The sequence below is a fragment of the Plectrocnemia conspersa genome, unplaced genomic scaffold (genome assembly GCF_051122295.1).
Source record: "Plectrocnemia conspersa isolate PC_06_02 unplaced genomic scaffold, ASM5112229v1 ptg000013l, whole genome shotgun sequence".
NCBI lineage: Eukaryota > Metazoa > Arthropoda > Insecta > Trichoptera > Polycentropodidae > Plectrocnemia > Plectrocnemia conspersa.
In genome coordinates this window covers 789,584-810,911 of record NW_028277177.1, presented here as the reverse complement: position 1 = coordinate 810,911, position 21,328 = coordinate 789,584, and the positions used below count along the sequence as shown (strand labels likewise).

The 21,328-nt window shown below is 33.9% G+C and overlaps 1 protein-coding gene across 3 annotated transcripts in view; it reads right to left on the bottom strand.

The window, feature by feature from the left end:
* The window catches only part of aPKC (protein kinase C iota type), a 200,539-nt gene that overhangs the window by 14,387 nt on the left and 164,824 nt on the right, over positions 1-21,328 (bottom strand). For all 3 annotated transcript variants that reach the window (XM_088201605.1, XM_088201606.1, XM_088201604.1), the window contains 2 exons: positions 9,050-9,100; positions 415-500 (listed from right to left, as the gene is read on the bottom strand). In XM_088201605.1, coding sequence (XP_088057731.1) covers positions 415-500; positions 9,050-9,100 — 137 coding nt within the window. The remainder of the gene's footprint in view (positions 1-414; positions 501-9,049; positions 9,101-21,328) is intronic.

Sequence of the window (21,328 nt, the reverse complement as noted above, 5' to 3'; positions counted from 1 at the left end):
GAAATAATAAAAAAGAGTTTTGAGTTACAAATCCAAGCACTTGTAAGATAAAACGCCAACGATGGACGACATCAATCCATTCAGAGAGGACTTTAATATTTGCATAGCATTATATGGAGTTTTGGTTCGGTGACAATTGATCCCCAAAAGTTTCTTCAACTATTTATATTCGTAAATACCAACACCAGTGCAGGTTTTCTTTATGATATCTTGAAACGTATGCTGTTTTTAATTTATCTCAAATTATATATAATATTTATATAAATTTGCTCCTACCTTATTTAAATATAATATTATATATTTATAACCTTCACTTTGGGGGATCAATAGTCAGAGCACCACAATTTTGTATTAATCACCGCATGAGAAAAGTCAAGTCCATCACTGCAGTAATATATGAGCTAAAATACTTACGCGGTTGAACCGCTTCGCCTGGAAAATGTGACCGTTGACACGGTAGAGCTTTCGCCATCTTCGAGCACCTCTTCTGTATATGCTTCCTAAAACAAAAAAATAATTCTTAAATGTCGACTAAAAAATATAAAATTATGTGTTTAATGCAAGGGATAACTAAACGTTTTGAGTACTGGTCTATTCGATATGTCAAAATCACAGTGGAATTTTGCTTCCCTCATATTGTGATTATATCCATATAAAATTAAAAAAAAAAATCTGGACTAAATAATAGCGTAAAAAAATAACCAAATATAATATAGGTATATAAATACACACTTCATTCATTGTTGCAAATACAGCAAAAAAGAATTAATGTGAAAAAAGCTTTTTGGCGGCCAATGTGTGTGACACAGACTAAAAAAAAATCAATGGCGTGGTGAGATAAGGGATAATTTTTCAATGAAAATTCCAATGAATCATAAAATTTTTGGTTTTACAAAACCTCCTTTCAATTTTATATGTTGTATCGGGCATGTTTTCTTTTTAAAATATTTTACTTAAAACTGTCATTTCTGTATAGAACATGGTAAAACACATAACCCAATTTGGTATTCATTGACTCAACCATTTTTATCATAATACCTTCTGAAAATAAAGTTTTGCTAATAAATTAATATTTTATTTACATAAAGTGCATAAAGTGGAATGTTTTACACAGACAATTGATCAAATGTGCTATACTGCAAATAGCTTCAAATTTTATATGTGTATTTGTACGGAACGGCCGTTCTAGTTAATTCCCTGTTCTGTGCGGGCAACCAACAGTGACTTATACTGTCATTCACACTTGAACATCCGTTTCGGAGTTCAAGGATCAGAATATTCAATCAAGAGTAAACCGATCCAACTTCAGATCATGAAAGATGGCATAAGCCGCCGCTTCTCTCTTTGTATGCCCTGTAGTCTATGACCGCACGAACGAAAAAAACTTCACGTTTAACTAATGTATTTAAATTGTAGATGATAATCTTAATTGTCGCACAAAAAATAATTACAGTTTTAGAATTTGTTTAGGTCAAGTCAAAAATATAAACTAAGGCAACTCATTCCTCAGGTGAAAATAAGTGGAAGAAGAAGTACAGACAGACGTCGCATCACGAATATTGCTTCATAGTCTATCTGCACTTTGATATTACACTATGTTTTAAAAGTATGATAACTGTCCTTATCGATATTACTACGGACTTCTGATATGAGAGAATTGGTCAAAGAATATTCAAACCGAATTTTGGTCAATACGAGAGCGCAAAAACAATTATCACTTCACATAAGTCAAAAATTCACAACAAAAGCAATAGAATCGTGTCGGCGCCGTCGCAGTGGGAACACTCGTTCCCATTGTGACAGCGCCGACACGATTTTATTGCTTTTGACGCGGATTTTTGACTTCTGAGAAGAGATAATTGTTTTTTGCACTCTTCTATTGGTCAAAATTCGATTTATATGTTCCTCATTTAATTCGTAATATTATTTTAGTCATAGTGTGAACGCCATATTACCGAGCGTTCCCACTACGACACGATTTTATTGCTTTTGGCGTGGATTTTTGACTTCTGAGAAGAGATAATTGTTTTTTTCGCTCTCCTATTGGTCAAAATTTGGTTTAGATGTGGGTTAAGGTCTCCTGTTCATAGTCAAAGAATGTACATTAAATTACCGAAAGTGGCTATTTGATACACCTATATTCTGTAATAGGTAATCATTTTAGTGAAATTACATGAAAATAATATACATTATTTATGCTATAGTTACTAATACAATATAGTTTCTAGTCTGAGAAAATCCTAACACTTAACCGACAGGGCAAATAGTACTGACCCGTTAAGTTTGTTGATAGTAATCCAGGAGACAGGTGGTATCTACCATTTTTGACATTTGATGTTTAACGATAGGTACTGTAGTATCCACCCGCAAAAAGTAAAGTTTATTGTGCTGATTTTTTTTGTTTTTAGCGTCTACTCTAAACAAGGATGGCATTTGAAAGAAGGGGGAGCAGGTGGAGCATTTGCCTCCTCCCTTGAATTTTGCCAGAATAATGCATGTCATTTAATGAAATACTATTCGTCTTAATGAAATGGAACTAATAAAAAAAACGACCACTAACTAGACAATTTTTGCCCCCTCCCCTTTGAAAAAATCTGAAATGATTAGAGGAAAGTACTAGCACCACCGCAAACACTAAAATATTAATTCAATACATATAGACTATCTAAAATATATATATAGTATGTATATACCAAAGGAAGGAGAGGGACTTTTGCCAAAATTTATTTGAAGTCATTAAATTAGCTTTATCGAGTAGAAAATTGACAACTATTTCGCTACACCGTCCCCGGGGAGATAGAGACAGGGTGCGGTCGTGTGATAGAATCGATTGAAAACGCTTGTAAACAATGATTCATATCTTTATTATCGACCATATTCGTGCGCCCGTGACGTCATACGCGTTCGGGTTCTGACGTCACTCGCGGCAAACGGCGCACCCGGGAGAGCTTCCGCGTCCTTTACGACCCGACAATAAACTTTCGTACCTGATGATGGCTTTTTTTGCGCGGCTTCGGGATCCCAACGTAAATATTTCAAAGGTGTGCCGTTGCGCTAAATAATGTACAGCGCGATAGGATTTATGAAATCCCCTAAGTTTTCCCACCCCGGAAGTTCTAAAAGTGCAAAGTTTTGAGAGACACCGACGAGATCGACGATATATTCCAAAGTAGTGTGTTGTAACAGAGATTTGGTTGCGAAGTTTTAAAAATATTATACACATAACGATGTATTCGTTGATAAATCAACGCAAAACTATTTTAATCGACAATATATCGTGTACGAAAAAATATTTAAATATTAAAAAATATATAGATGAGCACGTTCATCTATATAAAACTATAGTTAATTTCAAATTTTGACCTCTTCTGTTTAGTTTTTGGTTTTATGATCGAGTTAGTGCGATTTTGTCAGACAAAGAACCCTTTTATATATTTTAAGCGAGCAGCTTTGACAAATAGTGAACGAGTTTATTTAGGCCATTTAAGTCATATGGAAAATCCCCGCATCCTCGTTAAAGGCTTTATATTTTTTGGGTCAGAATTTCAAAAGCAAGCTGCGTCGCTTTTTTTTTGTCGCAAGAGTCTGGAAACGGCATTGTTTGTATTTTTTTAATTCTGGCGATTTCTAATTCTGGTTGTTTTCATCGAAAGTTAATCCAAAAAGCGCTATTGTGTAGAATCATCTAGATTTTTCTTGAATTAAAAATATAATATCTAATTAGAAATAGCTAACAATATTTGTTGTAAAATACATGTATGACATAATTTAACCCTTTGCACTCCAAAGATATTTTCAAAAGTTTTTCCGCAACTCCAAGCCATTTTAAATTAATTTATTAATAATTACGTTTGAAGTAATATAGTACTCAACATTTGCTTTAGGCTTCTCATTTTAATAAAGTTTAAATAAAAAGCATCAACATAAGATCATCCAATTAATAAATATATATAATTAATAATATATTAAAAGTTCGTATTTTTAATTGACATTACTAAAAACTGTAAGATCAATGAAAGTTAGTTCGTTATAAATCGCAGTATAATATAATTGTGTAAATTATATACGTTGTCGGCGTTGAGCTAATGGTATGCAAGGTATACGCAAAATATAAAACAAAAAAAGCATTCGCGTTCCGAGAAGAAAAACCCCCGATCCGAGCCTTACTCGTCACCTATAAAATGCGTAAATGACTGTCTTTTTTCAGGGTGAAGATAATTCGCCAGGAATATGGTCTTTTCATGAACCTACCTCTGCGCTTGTTATTCTTGTTTTTCATTTTCGTCCCGGCGCTGTCCCCGGACCGGGATTAATGGCCCGGTTTTGTTTTTTCGAAGGGCATTTATCAACGTCCCCCGCGCCGCTCCCGGGGATTATCGTCTAGATTTGTTATCCCCGAGACAAAGTGGAGCTTTCGGCCGCAACGGCCGTTGTTTCCCGATTCGAACCAGGAAATTTTAGGCCCTATCGATCGGTATAGTAAAAAAAAAATCGGTCCCATTTGAGTGCCTTTCAAATATCATTTCAAAAACGAAAATATTTGGCCTTTTATTTGAGTCGACGTTAATTAATTATGGTAGGACTTATTGTAGACAGTGATTGATATAAGCCATTGTTTATATGATTTTTATATATATATAAAAATCTAGTTTCTAAGAGATGGAAAATGCACAATATATGTTTGCCAAAAATATAAATAACAATGAGTTACTTAGGGAAAACGATTTGAAAGTTGTATTTTTTGGGGGAGTAAATGTAGCGCCGGTGTACATAGCGGGGGCATGCATTACATACTAACAAAACGGTGAATGCTATTTTTATAATGAATTAGTTTGATAATATTGTCGAATAATACATACGTTGCATGATTAGTTTTAATCAGAATATTATTATACAAATCATTATCAATCATGCTGTCAGCACCTGTCCTTTCTAATAACACCTACCAGCATTATATTAATGTTTTCCTCCGACAAATTGATATTAATGCACTACTTCAAAATTAAACCGGTTGAAGTAACATGACCCGCCATTCCTTCGCTTTTCATTTCGGAATTAGTGAGACTCGCAGCGTTCGGCTCGTCTACAACGTTGTTTGACTCTCCGTTTTAATTTGCTAAATGGGGGTGGAGACTTTAATCCGCGAGGCCTAGACACATTTGCGAAATGACCTCTCAGATTTTGACACGAGAATTTTTTTATCAAACGTGTCGAATCGAATGGATATTTCTGAATATATGGAGGCGAATATGGACGATATTTACAGAGAACCGTTTCCTACGGGAGCCATCCATTATAAACTTGAGAGTCGGGATTTATCTGATGCGCTCTCCCTCTCTCTCCCTCTTCGTATTCTGGACCGGCCGAGTAATAGATGCTACGTTACGGGTATATGCCAGCATTATGGATCTATGAATAATATATTGAATATGTATGGATGTTACCAAGCAAGATTTTATTTTTATCTATGTTACAGTGAAATTATATTTTCACTAGTTAAAATATAATGAAATTGTTAAAAAAAAAATATAATTTCTAGGAGAATATTCTACAAAATAAAAATGTAGCGGGTTTCGTCAATGGAATAAAGAAACACCATCGTGTATTAAAAAATAAATTATATTACGCTTTGATTAAATTTGTTTAGTGTATGAACCAGGGCTGTGGAGTCGCTAAAAAAAACACGACTCCGACTCCGACTCCGATTCCGATATTTACCAACAACACGACTCCACTCCGACTCCGACTCCGACTTCGACTCCGACTCAAAAAAGTTTAATTTTATAAGGTATTTTTGGTGTTTTTCTACACGTTTAATATTCATACGCTATACACATTCATTATTACGCAATTAAAAATTCATAAATTTCATAATTTAAAAAATGCTCGGAGTTGCTCATTTTTCACGACTCCGACTCCGACTCCGGCTCCGGCCAAAACACCACGACTCCACGACTCCGACTCCACAGCCCTGGTATGAACAACTAGATATTATTAGCTAAATAAATTAATAAAATAATTTCACTAGCCAAAATCAGTGAAACTGTATTAATACCATCAAACAAAGTCTAGAAAGTGATAACATCTATTATGTGTAATATAATTTATAACTAATAGATGTCACTGCAGCTGGTGCCGTTTTTTTAAATAATAGCTTATTTTTATTAATAAAAATTCGAGTGCCGCTACCGGGGCTCGAACCCGTAACCTCACAGTTATTAGTCTGAGACGTTACTTTCCGTCCTTAATATTATATTTTACCTAATGATAACTAATTTATTGATTAGTAAATGTTCCCAGTTTTAAAAGGCACTCAACTTAATAACGCAATCATTTCCAAATACCCAGGATAAATCGGAGCTGCTTCGTGTAATTATCCATTCTGCCGTATATTATAGTTATCTGGCGCTGCTGCACTCTGCTGATAATTGCAGGTGTTTCGCACGGCTGGTACATGCTAATGAAGATCTCCCGCATTCAGCATCCGAATGATTATGCCACGAGATATTTAACAATTAACATGGGAAGCTCGGCCGGATGCCGGAACTTGCGCCCGGAACTTGGGCTAGTTGCGCAGAAATTTCCGGAAACTCGGAAGGAGGTGTATTTTGTTCCTTAGGGATACTGCAGCGGTGTGAGAATAAAGTGCAGTCGAGTCTGCTAAAATTCAAGACAGAACGGTGTGAATTTTCTTTGATGTCGTAAGTTAAAACTTTCAACAACAAGTTAATTATAAGCGTGAATTTTTAATAGAAAGGATTTAAAGACGAGAAATTTTGTAGTATATATTTTGGTGAATTTCTAGTATATATGTAAATATAATTAGATTGTTCAATTTAATTAAACACATGATACTATTACTTTAAATTGTATGACAAAGTGAAATTTTGTGGTAAAAGTACTCTTTGTTTAGACGCAGGATATCGATGGCATAATCTCCAATTAAACACCAAAATTTAATATCAAGAAAATTGAGATATTGTTTTATTTTACTATTTTCAAGTTGTCTATTTAGTTTTTGCTTCTTCTGTAAAGTTGTTAAATATGGAGTTAGAAACTTTACACTTTAAGCCATCGATTTGCTTTTAGTAAGATGAAAAAACACAGCAACTAATTAATCGTGACCTATGTATATTTACTACTGTGTTTGTAGTATATATAAACGTATAAAAACGCGGAGCAGTATTTGTAGAGACTGGTCTCATTACACTGTGTTTTTGACATAAGAAACCAATTCTTTCGAGACGTTAGAGATTTTATTAATATTTGTGAAATTAAAAAAAAATTATACTCAAGTAACCTCATGAGGATGACGAAAGTATTTTTTGCCGAAACGTATAGAAAAAGTTCTGCTAAATGCAGTGAATAAAACTTTTTAATTTAATAATAATAATTAAAATAAAAATATAGTTGAGTAATATTATGTATAGCTACATTTAAAGCGAATTTATCCTGAAAATTTTTTTTTTTTTAAATATTTAATTTCAGTGAAATCTTATCGGAATACGTTTTCATGAGTAGATAGATATATATATATTTTTAATAGTGAACATTTTATTTATCTGTCAGGTGCTGATAAAATTGTATGATTCATTTTCAATATGCAGTAATATATACATTTACATATTTAGCATTATTTATTTATTGCGATGTATAAATGTTATGCCTGCACTACACTCTCTGGAAGTTGGCCAAGGTTGGCCAAGGACGGAGAATATAGTGGGTTACTTCGGTCGAGTTCGGTTCTGCCAGCTCTAAAATCTCTCGGAAGTTGTCCGAGGTTACCGAGAACGGGAGATAAAGTGGGGGTAATTCAGTCGACTTGGCCAGCTTCGAGCGCTTCCAAACATTGTCGGCAAATGGACCGAAGTCGGAGCTGCTCTTTCGAGCGCGACCGGTGAGATACTTCCCCTTTCGCTCTCTCGAGTGAGAGAGATAATGATATGGTTTTTCGCAAACTGAGATAGAACAAGTAGCTCGGTTCAATTTCAGTATGCGCGTAGGCGTCCTATGGTCAATACGCACGTCGAGCGCTGCATCGTAGTCACGTGGTCAAAATTATACCACGTACTTATCGGGGACTTCAACAGACTCTTACTGACATCTTTGAATATTTTAGGGCACCAAAAAGGATTAATAATATTTTTGATAGTATATTCTTCTAACAGATATCGTTATTATATATTTTTTTCATATAAAATTAAATAATTAAAAAAGAATAAGTAGTACTTGATTTTGTTAAAAAAAAAAACGTTTAGAATATCCTTATGTATTATCCTAGATCGGTTTATATAAATGTCACACCATAACGAATTATTATTTAGAATCGATGGCGACAAATTCTAGGATAGTCACAGATGTGGTGTTCGTATTCTGAAGTATCATTTTTATGCCTTCAGGCATTTTGCAAAAGCCGACAAAGATTTTGCGTAAATTGAATATTTACGACCGAAAAGTTTTTACTGATATTGTATTGGTGAGTGCCCACACAAACTTTTATAATTATCAGTAGCGTAATTTTATTAATATGACAATTTAAAAATTGCGATTATTTGGCACATTTCGATCGCGCGCAAATATGCCAGCTATACGTGACAGCAGCCGCCGTGCGGACGTCATTCACGGCCGCCGTCCGGACGACATATGAAACTTGTGACAGTTTGGCCGATACTCGGAAGTCGGCGATCTCGGCCGACTTCAGTTGAACTTCGGTTCGGACAACTTTCAGAGAGTGTAGTGCAAGCATTACAGTGAATGTGTATTTTTCGGTAATGTTGTATTTTCACTAGTGATGTCCAAATACATTTTTATGTATTTGGACATTATAAGCAAGAATATAATTTAACTGATAGGCGTATGTGAAGTTAAAAGCATTAGGAAATAAATTATAATATTAAGTCTTTTTTTATTTTATTTTATGTTTATATTATGTATTATATACATATATATTTAGTTGAAATTTGTTTAGCGTAAAAATTATCTTTATAAATTAATAATAATTTAATTTATAAATTAATAAAGTTAAGATAGCAAATAGAAAGGTACTTACGGTCTTCTCCCATGCATGGCATTCCAGGCGCCGCTGGAACATTTGGGAATACTGAAACAAGAACAAATATACGATTAATTTATAGAAAAAATAAATTATTTTAAATAAGTAAAAAAAATGCTTCTTAATATATATAATAAGAAATAAAAACTTTCTATTATTTATTTTTATATAAAATTATTTTTATATTTTAGAAATACATGTAGTAATGTAAGGGGCCGATTTATTTGGCAACCGTGGAGCTACGGGGTGTGCTGGCAACACTGCTCCGTAATAACATAATATAATACATATTTAATAGTATAATACATAAATGAGCAATGAACAGAAAAAATATTTAAGTAATTAATATTAGCTGCGGTACCTCGCGATAGTGAGGGACCGACAGCTAGTTAGTTATTACTATAATTACTAATTAAGTATTAAACAAATCTGTACATAAGAAAGTTGGAATCTAACTTTACGCTGCAAAAAGAACAAACTTTACGGTGCATAAAAACTTAAGTCAAATCGAGCAATAAATAAAACGGTCAAATGGTTAACCGGTTAACCGATTTGATTAAAGACGCACCGAACCTTCCAAGTGTCCCATTAGTCTTCCACTAATTCGCCGAGTTAATTATTTGCAAAAATGACTCGAGGGTCACGACCCAAAAGCATCTGGCTGACCCTAAACTTTGTCCGTTGGACCTATGTCAAAACAGTAACAGTAGTAATGGAAGTAGAGCACCTAGAAACAAATTGGCGAAACGTTCGATCTCGAGACGTCTGCTGCTAATTCGATTTAAGCGCCACATGTCGGTTGCGGGAAAACTTGGGAAACTGCGCGACTCTCAAGCGCAATAATCGAAACGACACTTGGACGTGGAGGAAAGTTTCCCACTAACCGAATGGTACTTGTGGGACGCGGGGCCTTGAATAATCCAGATTCGATCACAATTTTATGTTTTTTGCCAATTCCCTGGTATGCTCGTACCTGAAAATATGATTATAGCCATTAATACGAACTAGATGCTGTTTCGCAGTGAGTCCTTAAAATTTCGAGGTTTACGCATTTTTGCTAGTATATTCATTTTGATATATCAGAAATAGTAATCATGGTAAAATAAAAATCATATAAGAAGCAATGTCGGTCGTCGTGTTTCGTACATTACATGATATTAAAATTTTTATTTTTTTATTTAATTTTGAATTTTGAATAATGTGCATAAAATATTGCGTTATTCAAATGTTATAAATCATTAAGTAATTTTTGAGTAAGCTAAATAATTGAGCAACATTTATCAGTAATAATTTACACAAAATATTTTTATTGTAGATATGGTAGATCAAGTAATACAAATTATTAACACAAAACATAGTACAATACAGTTTGAATTAATTATAATTTTTGATCAATGTTTAACATTTAAATGATGTTCAATATTTTTTTTAGAATATTTTCTTTAGTTACTGTAATCTATTATATTTAAAAATGGAAACATGGACTCTCATGTAAGATTAAAAATGTAGTATTTAAAGATTAGCGACTAAATAAGTTATGAAGACCAAATCATAAGTATGACGGTTAAACCAAAGAAATGAGATTAACGGCTGATAAGCGCGCAATCTGAATCGGCATTATCATTTTCCGACAACTTGATAAATATATAAAAAAGTGCTTGATTTTGATTTGGTTGCCCTGGAATTCTACATCAACTAAGATTAAACGGAATTTATTACTAACACAAAATTAAATTCAAAACGTATCTAATCCTAAATATTTAGTGGGAATGCCAGATAACGAGCGTTCGTAATACGATTTTTATATGAATATTAACAAATTAAATGAGGAACATATAAATCAAATGTTGACTAATAGAAGAGCGCAAAAAACAATTATCTCTGCTGAGAATTAAAAAACTCACGTCAAAAGCAATAAAAACGTGTCAGCGCCGACATGTTTTTATTGCTTTTAATGTGGATTTTCGACTTCTGAAAAAGGATGATTGTTTTTTGCGTTCTCCTATTGGTCAAAATTCGGTTTAGATAAGCTTCATTCGATTCTCACTTGTTGTAAATCGTTTTATTGTTATAAAAATTCAATATATGCACAGTTTATATAAACGCTAGGTAACCGAGAATTTTCACTGCGACGGCACGATTTTATTGCTTGACGTGGACTAAACAGGGATCTCCTTGAATTTAGCCAGAAAAATGCATGTCATGTAATAAAATACTATGAACTTAATAAAGTGGAAATACGAAAAAACGACTACGAACTGTTCAACTTTTGCTCCACTTAGAAAATGTTGAAATGACGTCCCTGGACGACCAATCATAAAAGAGTGGCGAATTTCTACAAATATAAATTTCTGTTGGCCGATAAGGCATATTGGAGATGGCTACGCGCGTTACCTACTTTTATCATTTATGATTTATGGTGCGTATTTAATCCGTTAAGTGGTCTCCCAACGGCGTTTCTTTTTAAACGAGAAACAAAATTTTTCTTCAACGGTAAAAAATACTTTTATCAATTAGATACAGAGGAATGGTTCAATTAACACGCACACACATCATTTATGAAATTTTACAAACAGTATTTTTTGGTTATTTTGTTTGTTGGTTATGAAAAAAGGCACAATTTGGCCGTAGGTACTGGAACATTATGGAAAAAAATCCCTGCGTTGTTGAAAGTACACGAAGACTTTAGAAATAATACACAACTGTGTTTTTAAAAAGTTGATCGGTTTTAGAATATTTTTTTTAATATTTCACTACAAAAATGAACGATTACTTCAAATATTCGAATGAAAAAACGGGCTAATTTTAATATTATTTGAGCATATAGATTCATGTAGCATTTAGTCTTATGTAAGTGTATTATTTTAGTACTATATTATTTATTACATATCTGACCATCATAACTTAATAGGTATTTTCAATGCGTCATGAGGTTATTTAAAAATAAAAAATCATATAGATATAGAATACATAAACTCTAACATACGTTCATATACATGCACACACATTAACAAACATATATACATAATCAATAGATTTTCACAAAAAAATTATATTATACCAGGAGCGTACGGTGAGATACATTCCCTTTCGCTCGCTCGCTTGTAAAGGGACGAGAGTAAGTGAGAGATAAGGACTCTCGAGCACTTTTAGATTTGATTTTATATTTAAAAATATATACTGTGTTACTATATAATCTAATATAGCATGATATTTTGTTGGTTATTAAGTTTTTAGTTATAAATATTCTAAAAAGTTAACAATGAAAATGTGAAACTGAAAATATATACATACTGCTATTAAGTAACTATGCTCAAGAATTTAAGAAAAGTTTAAAAAAGGAGTCCCGAAGCATTTCGTATCGTTACAATAGACAACTATCAACTCTCTCTATTCACTTTGACTCACAGAAAAAGGTTAAGTCGCTACCGAACTCCGAAGAGCGAGCTGCAATTGACAAATCAAGGCAAAGCGCTACAAAGTTTCTGCGGCCAAAGCATTAAAAGAAGGCACCAGTGCACGTTATAAGTCGAACTTTGAAACGTATTATTCGGTCCGACGTGAGTGTATGCGCACAATGTGATACAAGCTGGATCCGATCGTGTTCCGGTCCATTTAGCGCCAGGAGTGATAGTATCGCCACCCCGCTTCGGGGAGTTCAGAAGTGGTGCGGGAGGTAGATGCCGTGAAATTAATCATACTGCGAAAGGGAAAAGTTCAATTTGGACAAAAACAAAGCCAATTTTATATACACATACAGAAGAAGCGAGCGGGGATATAATAATGAGACGAGAGACGGCTTTGTGTTGGATTTCAATGCAATGGGGGAGTATGTACAAACATGGTTGATATTGAACTTGAGCAGCATTTCTTTAATGACGTTTTTCAGAATCAAAAAAAACAAAAGCTATGCGTCTTCATTTAAATAAAGTCATTTTTATTGTTAAAATTAATGTTGAATTAATAGTAATTGTTTGAGCAATACTTTAATATTAAATTAATATTTTTAAAATATAACTGTTTCAATACAAAACCACTGTTCTTTATATTGTGTTAATATATATCTTGGTTCATAATCTGAGCTACTAATATATGGCTATTGAAGTAAAGATATCCTCTGAAATACTATTTTTAGCATTTAATATGTCAAAACTATAATTCTAAGCTTGCTAACAGGAAGCGAATGTTGCGGGTTTTCTTTTATATATATAGCTTAATAGATAAAATATATATAAAGCTGGCAATTCACGCGAAAATATCCTTATGTGACATTTTATTAAATAAAAATAACCCCTTTTTGTCAGAAGTACAACTAAACACATAACTTTCACGCACCAAACTCATATCGAGCTTTCGAGGCGGAAAACTTTTTTCTCACATAGGCCTATAAATAGAAATTTCTCCACATGCTCAGCAACGCTACTCTATAATTTTCCGAACGACCGCAAATTAAATAAAAAAGCATGGAAAACGAAAACGAACTTTATTTTTCACTTCACGTTAGCGGTACCGGAAAGTAATGCATTAATTTCCATCATATTCCCAATTGTTCGTTTATCATCGTTACAAATGAGCGGAATTTTTAATTAAAAATAATATCACATCCGGCGCGCGAATTCGCAATATTTCGCGCGTCGAGATCGTCGTCTCGATTAATAATGCAGGGCCGGAACGAGAATCGTTTCGACGCGCCCCGGGCGCTATAAATTAGAAATTGCGACCGGCCGGGGAAAAATTCGCGTTTTATTGCTTGGCCCGATCGATTTTCGTTTAGTCGCGCAGGAGGAAAATTATCGAAGCGAATTTTTTAATCGTTGGCAATATTCGCCAATGAGCGGCGAAACGTTTAACCGTTTGAGCGCCGGACGATTCGAATAACAGAAGCGATTGCCAATTTGCTTTAAAATTAATTTTGATAAAAGCAAACGTTTCAAGATACCCTTTAACTTCTCTTTAATGTAGAAGCAATTATAATAATACGCAGAGTAATAATAATAGGACGTGCGCTAACGCTCAATTTGGAGAGATATTCAGAACTTCAATAAAACATTCACCAAAAAGCTATAAAGTATCAATGATTATTTTTCTATCTATTATCTTGAATATTAATCTCATAAAATTTGAAATTTATGTTGTGCTGAAGTTTCTCAAATAACTACACTTTTTGTGATGACTTTCATTTAAACATTATTAATTTTTTAATGGATTCTTTTTTATTCGCAATGATTCAATAAGTAAACGTCAAACTGTAAATCGCGTACCAATAAAATAAATTTGTATTTATTTTATTGACACGCGAAAAAACTAGCGTAGGAAAGCCGACAGATGGTGACGGGAAGTAAGTACCATAAAGAGACTCGAAATGTATTACTTAGAAATAAAATACTAATAAGATGAAAAATAAATATTTTAGTTAATATGATACTAGTAACATCATAATAAATACGCAATTAAACGTGTTTTATATATGAAGTCAAAATTAGGAAATATGTGCACATGGTATTCAATGTGTTAACGAAAATTTCAGCTCTTTTACTTTTAATTTTTGCACCAAAAATTAAATATAAACTCAATATCGAAGGGTAATAAAATGATTTTCAAGTATTTTGAAAAAAATTGAATTGGCATTCGACAACGCCGCCCAATACTGACACCTAAATTATATCTGTATATTGCAATAAATAATACTTGTGTAATACAACTATATATCAAACAGATCAGAGAATTTATTGAATCTTAAAGAATATAAAAAAAATCTCTGGAGGTTTCTGAGTAAGCGTCGCTGTCGCTGAAACGTCTGGGGAGAGTCTACGTGGGATCGAACCCGCAGATCATAACCACCGAACCAGTGATTAATTTCTTACCGCAAAAGAAAGCCTATCGAAGCACCGAAGCTTTAATTTATTCACCGCAATAAAATCGGAATCGGTACGGTACGTGCGGTTTACGATTATCAAGAGCGCTCATTTCGTTCCGATTCCTTTACGTAAGCCACCCCTACACACGCGCACGCAGGCAGTTTTATTGCCTACTTACATCGAGACGTTGTCGAATTAAAACGATCGACTTAAACCACTGAAACCCCTTTTTATACGGGCGCCTTCGTGACTTTCGAGATATGAGAATCGGATCGTCTGTCGCTTATCTATTGCGGCTGCCGAATTTATGGCCCACGTATGTACACCGTGTTACGTAGGTGAGGCTAGACGACTTTTACAAACGGTCGCGATGCGATTAAGCCTGGGCGTAATCTTAAAATGTGCTGAATCATTTTTTTTATATAAAAGATGATGGTACTGCTAATATACGCGATAAATAAAAGTCAATGGATAGATATCTAAATTACATTTATCTATTTATGTGCAAGTAATATTTAAGGTAAATAATTATTCCTACTTTCGTGTCAGTTTATTATTGTTTTAAAACAATTGAGATTGTACAGTTTGTATATATTAATTATACGTGAAGTTTTTCACAGTACGTCGAGCTGGACTAGGGGGTGCGAAGAGAGAAGCGGTGGTTTTTGCGATCTTCGATGGTCGAAAGCTGGGTCAACTTTTCGAATTTAGCAAGTCCAAGTTGAAAATCGCTTCAAGTTTTCTGTCTTTAAAATAGATAGTGATGCTGGGAGTCTAAAATCTCTCGGAAGTTGTCCGAGGTTACCGAGAACGGGAGGTAAAGTGAGGGTAATTCAGTCGACTTAGCTAGCTTCGAGCGCTTCCGAACATTGTCGGCAAACGGACCGAAATCGGAGCTGCTCTTTCGAGCGCGAGCGGTACGATACTTCCCCTTTCGCTCTCTCGCGTGTTAAGTGTCGAGAGTGAGAGAGATAATGATATGGTTTTTCGCAAACTGAGATAGAACGAGTAACTCGGTTCAATTTCAGTATGCGCGTAGGCGTCCTATGGTCAACACGCATGACGAGCGCTGCATCGTGGTCACGTGGTCAATTTATAATACCACATGCTTATCGGGGACTTCAACAGACTCTTACTGACATCTTTGAATATTTTAGGGCACCAAAAGGGATTAATTATATTTTTGATAGTATATTCTTCTAACAGATATCGTTATTATATTTTTTTTTCATATAAAATTAAATAATTAGTGGTACTTGATTTTGTTAAAAAAAATCGTTTCGAATATCCTTATGTATTTTCCTAGATTGGTTTATATAAATGTCACACCGTAACGAATTCTGATTTAGAATCGATGGCGACAAGTTCTAGGATAGTCACAGATGTGGTGTTCGTATTCTGAAGTAGCATTTTTATGCCTTATGGCATTTTGCAAAAGCCGACAAAGATTTTGCAAAAAAATTTTTTAATATTTACGACCGAAAAGTTTTCACTGATATTGTATTGGTGATTGTCCACACAAACTTTTATAATTAACAGTAGCGTAATTTTAATAATATGACAATTTAAAAATTGTGATTATTTGGCCCATTTTTCGATCGCGCGCAAATATGCCGGCTCTACGTGACAGAAGCCACCGTCCGGACGGCATATGAAATTTGCGACAGTGTGGCTGCTACTCGGAAGTCGGCGACCTTGGCCGACTTCAGTTGAACTTCGGTTCGGACAAGTTCCAGAGAGTGTAGTGCAAGCATTAAAGTTCTGATGCCTTGAGCTCCGAAGTAAATTATCAAGGGTAAATGTCAGTAGAAGTGTATGTCGCCAAGCATCTATTTAAACTATTGAAAAATGCTGTCGACAATAAAAAAATAAAGTGTAACCGCAGAATGAGTAATTTTATACTCATGCGGATTTACGTTAATAAATATTAAAAAAAAAAAAATTCTCAAGGAATTGCAATTTTGGGTTCTACACGTCTTTACGTTTCAGAGACATCATTACAGATTTTTCTAGAAAGGGGAGGGAGGAGGGGGGGGGGCAAAAGATGGCCAGTCAATGATCGTACTTTTAATGCTTCGATTTCATCAAGAATCATAGTATTTCACTAAATGATATGCATTTTTCTGGCCAAATTCAAGCGCGGAGGCAAATGTCTCTACCTGATTTTCCCAAGATGATTTAGAATCCACGTCAAAAGCAATAAAATCGTGCCGTCACAGATTAAATGTTCGGTTATTTAGCGTTCATTTTAACACTTAATCGAAATCTTTTTAGAATAAAATAAAGCATATCTAAACCGAATTTTGAGCAATAGAAGAGCACAAAAAATAATTATCTCTTCTCAGAAGTCAAAAATCCACGCCAAGAGCTAAACGGGTCAGTACTAATTGACCTGTCGGTTAAGTGTTAGGATTTCGTCAGACTAGAAACAGTCAGAATAATGATATGTATTGGTAACTGTAGCATAAATAATGTATATTATTTTTTAGATAATTCCAGTAAAATTATCACCTATTATTATTCGATAAATTTAATGTACATTCTTTGACCAAAAACAGGAGATCTTAACCCACATTTAAACACATATAAACCGAATTTTGATCAATAGGAGAGCGCAAAAAACAATTTATGATTTAATATTATAATATTTGGATTATAACGCATGTAAATTTTGCTAAAAGTTTTTTGACCGTTTTTGAACCTAACGATTTAATCCCTTCACTGGGTGGTGCAATTGTTTAATCCGACATAATCAACAAATACATTTTTTAAATAAAATAAATTAAAAATCGTATTTTTTTATCACATTTATTTTGTCTTATTTAGCTTTCAAAAAAGATCAGAACACATATTCAGATGTTGCTGGGAAAAGAGCAAGTTAGTGAATATTACCAAAATGTATTTTAATTGGTTACTGAATGTAGTAATTTAAGGAAAAACTATTTGCATGTGAAAATTATTTTCTAAAAAAAAGGTAACATGGGTTGGTCTTTCACAGAATTCATTTAAAAATAGCGTGACTTACCTTCCATGCTGAATTTATACCACCTTTAAAATAAAATAACGTAAGTCGTAAGGTAGTCTAGCGTCAAAGTGCAACTTGCAATTTGTCGTGACGTACGACCGAAACGCATGGCATGCCGAACTATTAACCCCTTCGCGACAAGCGGCTATAAATCAGTGCGATTGATCCGGTGGGTCGAAACTTCATTCCCATGCTAATTTATGCGATGTTGTTCTGGCCGCGGGCCAATATTGAGTTTCAATTAATTGGAAACTGGGACGCGGTGCGGAAATGCCATGTTGAATATATTCGGGATACGAATGGAGTATTTTTCTAACCCAGTAGAACCATCTGCTTGTTAAACAACCGGAGGGTTTATTCAAAATGAATAATTTACAATTATTAAAAATAATCAACGATTTTTATTGTTGAATTGAACATTAAAAACATGTATATGTATACCATGCAATGTATAAAGCAGCATATGTTTTGTTATTCATAGTTGCGAGTCACTGAATAATATTTTTATATAAAAATACATATTTGTGGAAAGTGTCACGTGGAATGATTCTAGGTTTGAGAAACACGGACGCTCAGATGTGTTTTTCAGGAATTTAATATCTGGAAAGCTTTCAGGACGATGGTCTATTGTGACAGCTCTTGTATTCTCGTCGAGTTAGAAATTGCAGGCATTCAACGGAGAGAACTGTACCATTACTAAAAAAGAATACGCTCATTATTATGCAGTGAGGATGCGTGCATATAAGAGCTGTGGAAACACTTATATAGATTAATTATAAAACAGTTTAAAAAAAAAAAAAAATGATGCAGATGTTACCCAACTACGACTGTCACTCGCGACAACCTAGGTAGGAAGTCCGGCTTAAGCGAAGATCGCTAGGTAAGGGTCGTAGTTGTTCATGATCATAGTGCAACTATTGAAAAAAGGCTGACTGCCCAAAACTCAAGTATTAAAGACTCCAATTCGAATATTTTAATACCGAATCTATTCGTTCGTTATTAAAATATGTGTTTATTTTTTTCATTTTCTAGATTAATATTGCACCAACACTAAAAACACTTTTTACTCCAATGTATTGTGTGATTTTAATTTTGTATAATATATTTATTTATGATAGCCAAAATCCGAAATTCTAATAAAATAATCTTTTTTTATTGCAAAAATTAAAGAAATTACTCATGTAGTTGAAACAGATCCGCATGTTTTCAATGAAATTTTAACCCACGAGCTTTCAATTTATAGACATTTTAAGCCCAATAATATTATGCTATATTAATTATAAGTGAAAAGCACATATTTATAATAATATATAATATTTTTCATTGCCTATGAGGAAAAGTAAGATTTAAAAATATTTAGTCAATACAGGATTGGGAAAAATCAGTAATATAAAGCCTATAAAAAAGCAACTAAATACAAAATAATGAAGAAATAAACTTTTTAACTGCCTAAATTACAGAAATTACTTATATTTCACGAGTTATTATTATGTAACTGTGGAATTTCTCTTTGACTAATATTAAATCTCTTTTAAATCAATATTAATGTTTACTTTCTTGTATGCTTAAAAAAAATTGTACTGATATTTTTGGGCTTATCGAGTTGTAGTTTACTGCAACTAGGGTCTCAATTAATCGTAGTAGTAGTACAACTATTTGAATATTGAATAAAATATGGATGAAGTATTTAAATATGTTCGTTTACCGATATTAATTTATTTAACCAATTTGTGAAAAAATAACAATAAATTGCATGTAAAATATTAGTTTATTAAAAAAATAATTATTGCTTAAAATTATTTATTTTAATTAATCAATAATTACGAATTACTGATTAGTGAGGGCGTCAAAAAGATAATGATTAATTTATTTTTTTGGTTAGGGACGTATTTTCCAAAATTAAAAAAAAAATACAAAGGAAATAAGAGTGACTTTCGACAAATATAAAGAATGCCGCTTTTATTGGTTTATAGGTATGTGATTTGCGACTGTTTGTCGGTCAACTGGGCTTCAAAAAATATGTCATAAAGTCAGGGGCGTAGCTATGGTGGGGCGAGTTGGGCGGGCCGCCCCGGGCGGCACTTGCTTGGGGGCGGCATATTTGCGATGTTAACCCTAAATGCACAAATAAATATATATACATATATCCACGAATATGCATACATTAACAATAACCAATTAACTATTTTAAGAAATGCTGATTTTATGACCATGCACGGTATTGGTACGCTGGGCACTATTTTATTATTTGTATCTACTGTGTGCCGATTAAGTTTAATCGGCGCGCATAGGTTATAAATATACATAGTGAATTTAATTTAAAGTTGACCAAAGAAGCTCTATAACTTGCATTATTTATGTGCTGTAATATTTCATCCAATTATCTAAGAATATTGCACTTTCCAAGAAATTGCGTGATGAAGCGATTGAAAACACATACATACAAGCAAAGAACTGCAACTTTGTCGGAATCGAACCTAGCAAACGTTTTCCTGGCACGACCGGTGCCGTGCCCCATTCGCAATAACCACCGCTTCTCAACATTTAAATAAAATTAAGCGTTTGTATTTTTATATTCACATCCCCGAGGGACTAAGGGAGAGAGGAGGGAAGACAACGCCCTTCCGACCGGAAGATCCGCAGCTTTATCCCGGGAGGACCAGGGTAAAAATATTTCGCAATTTCCACGTCGCGGGGGCGTGGAAAGGGAGGAGTAAAAATTGCATTATGTCTTCTGGGGGTGTTTCTGAATCGGATTGTATGAAAATGCGAACCGACTATCAAGAGTGAGGCGAGAAAGAGGATACCCACTCAACGTCAAAATGTAGAGCGATCGCGGTAAGCCTCTGAGAGCGCACACAAAGGTGATCAAACTGTGAGGCGCGGATCGGATTTGGCAACAATAGAGAAAAAATAGGCATACGTGTAGGCGTCATACATCACATGTCACTTGCTTATCGAAAGCGAAATTCACCAAAATAAAACACCTATGTATAACTAGTATGTACCCGAACAAAATAAGTTTTCTTGATTTATTACACGAGGAAAGATTAAAAACTTCGCGGCTTGACAGAGAGAATAGTAATGAATGCATGAGGATTTTTTTGTGAGGTTATGTGAACTGCAATTAGTGTCTGCAATTTATTTTCTTGTGGAGTAAATAACGATATGTTCATAGAAAATCAGCGAATTTAGTTTTAAGAAATAGTAGAGGCTGTAGGATCTGATATGAGAATATTCAAACATTTATGAGAAACATGATGAAGTTGATCCGTATATTCCATATTTATGGAAAGATTTGCTACTACCAGTGAGATTGAATCATATTTAATTAGCGTGGGACCACTTGTAATCGTTGTGACGAAATTAGTTGTAAGTAATTAAATGCTCTTG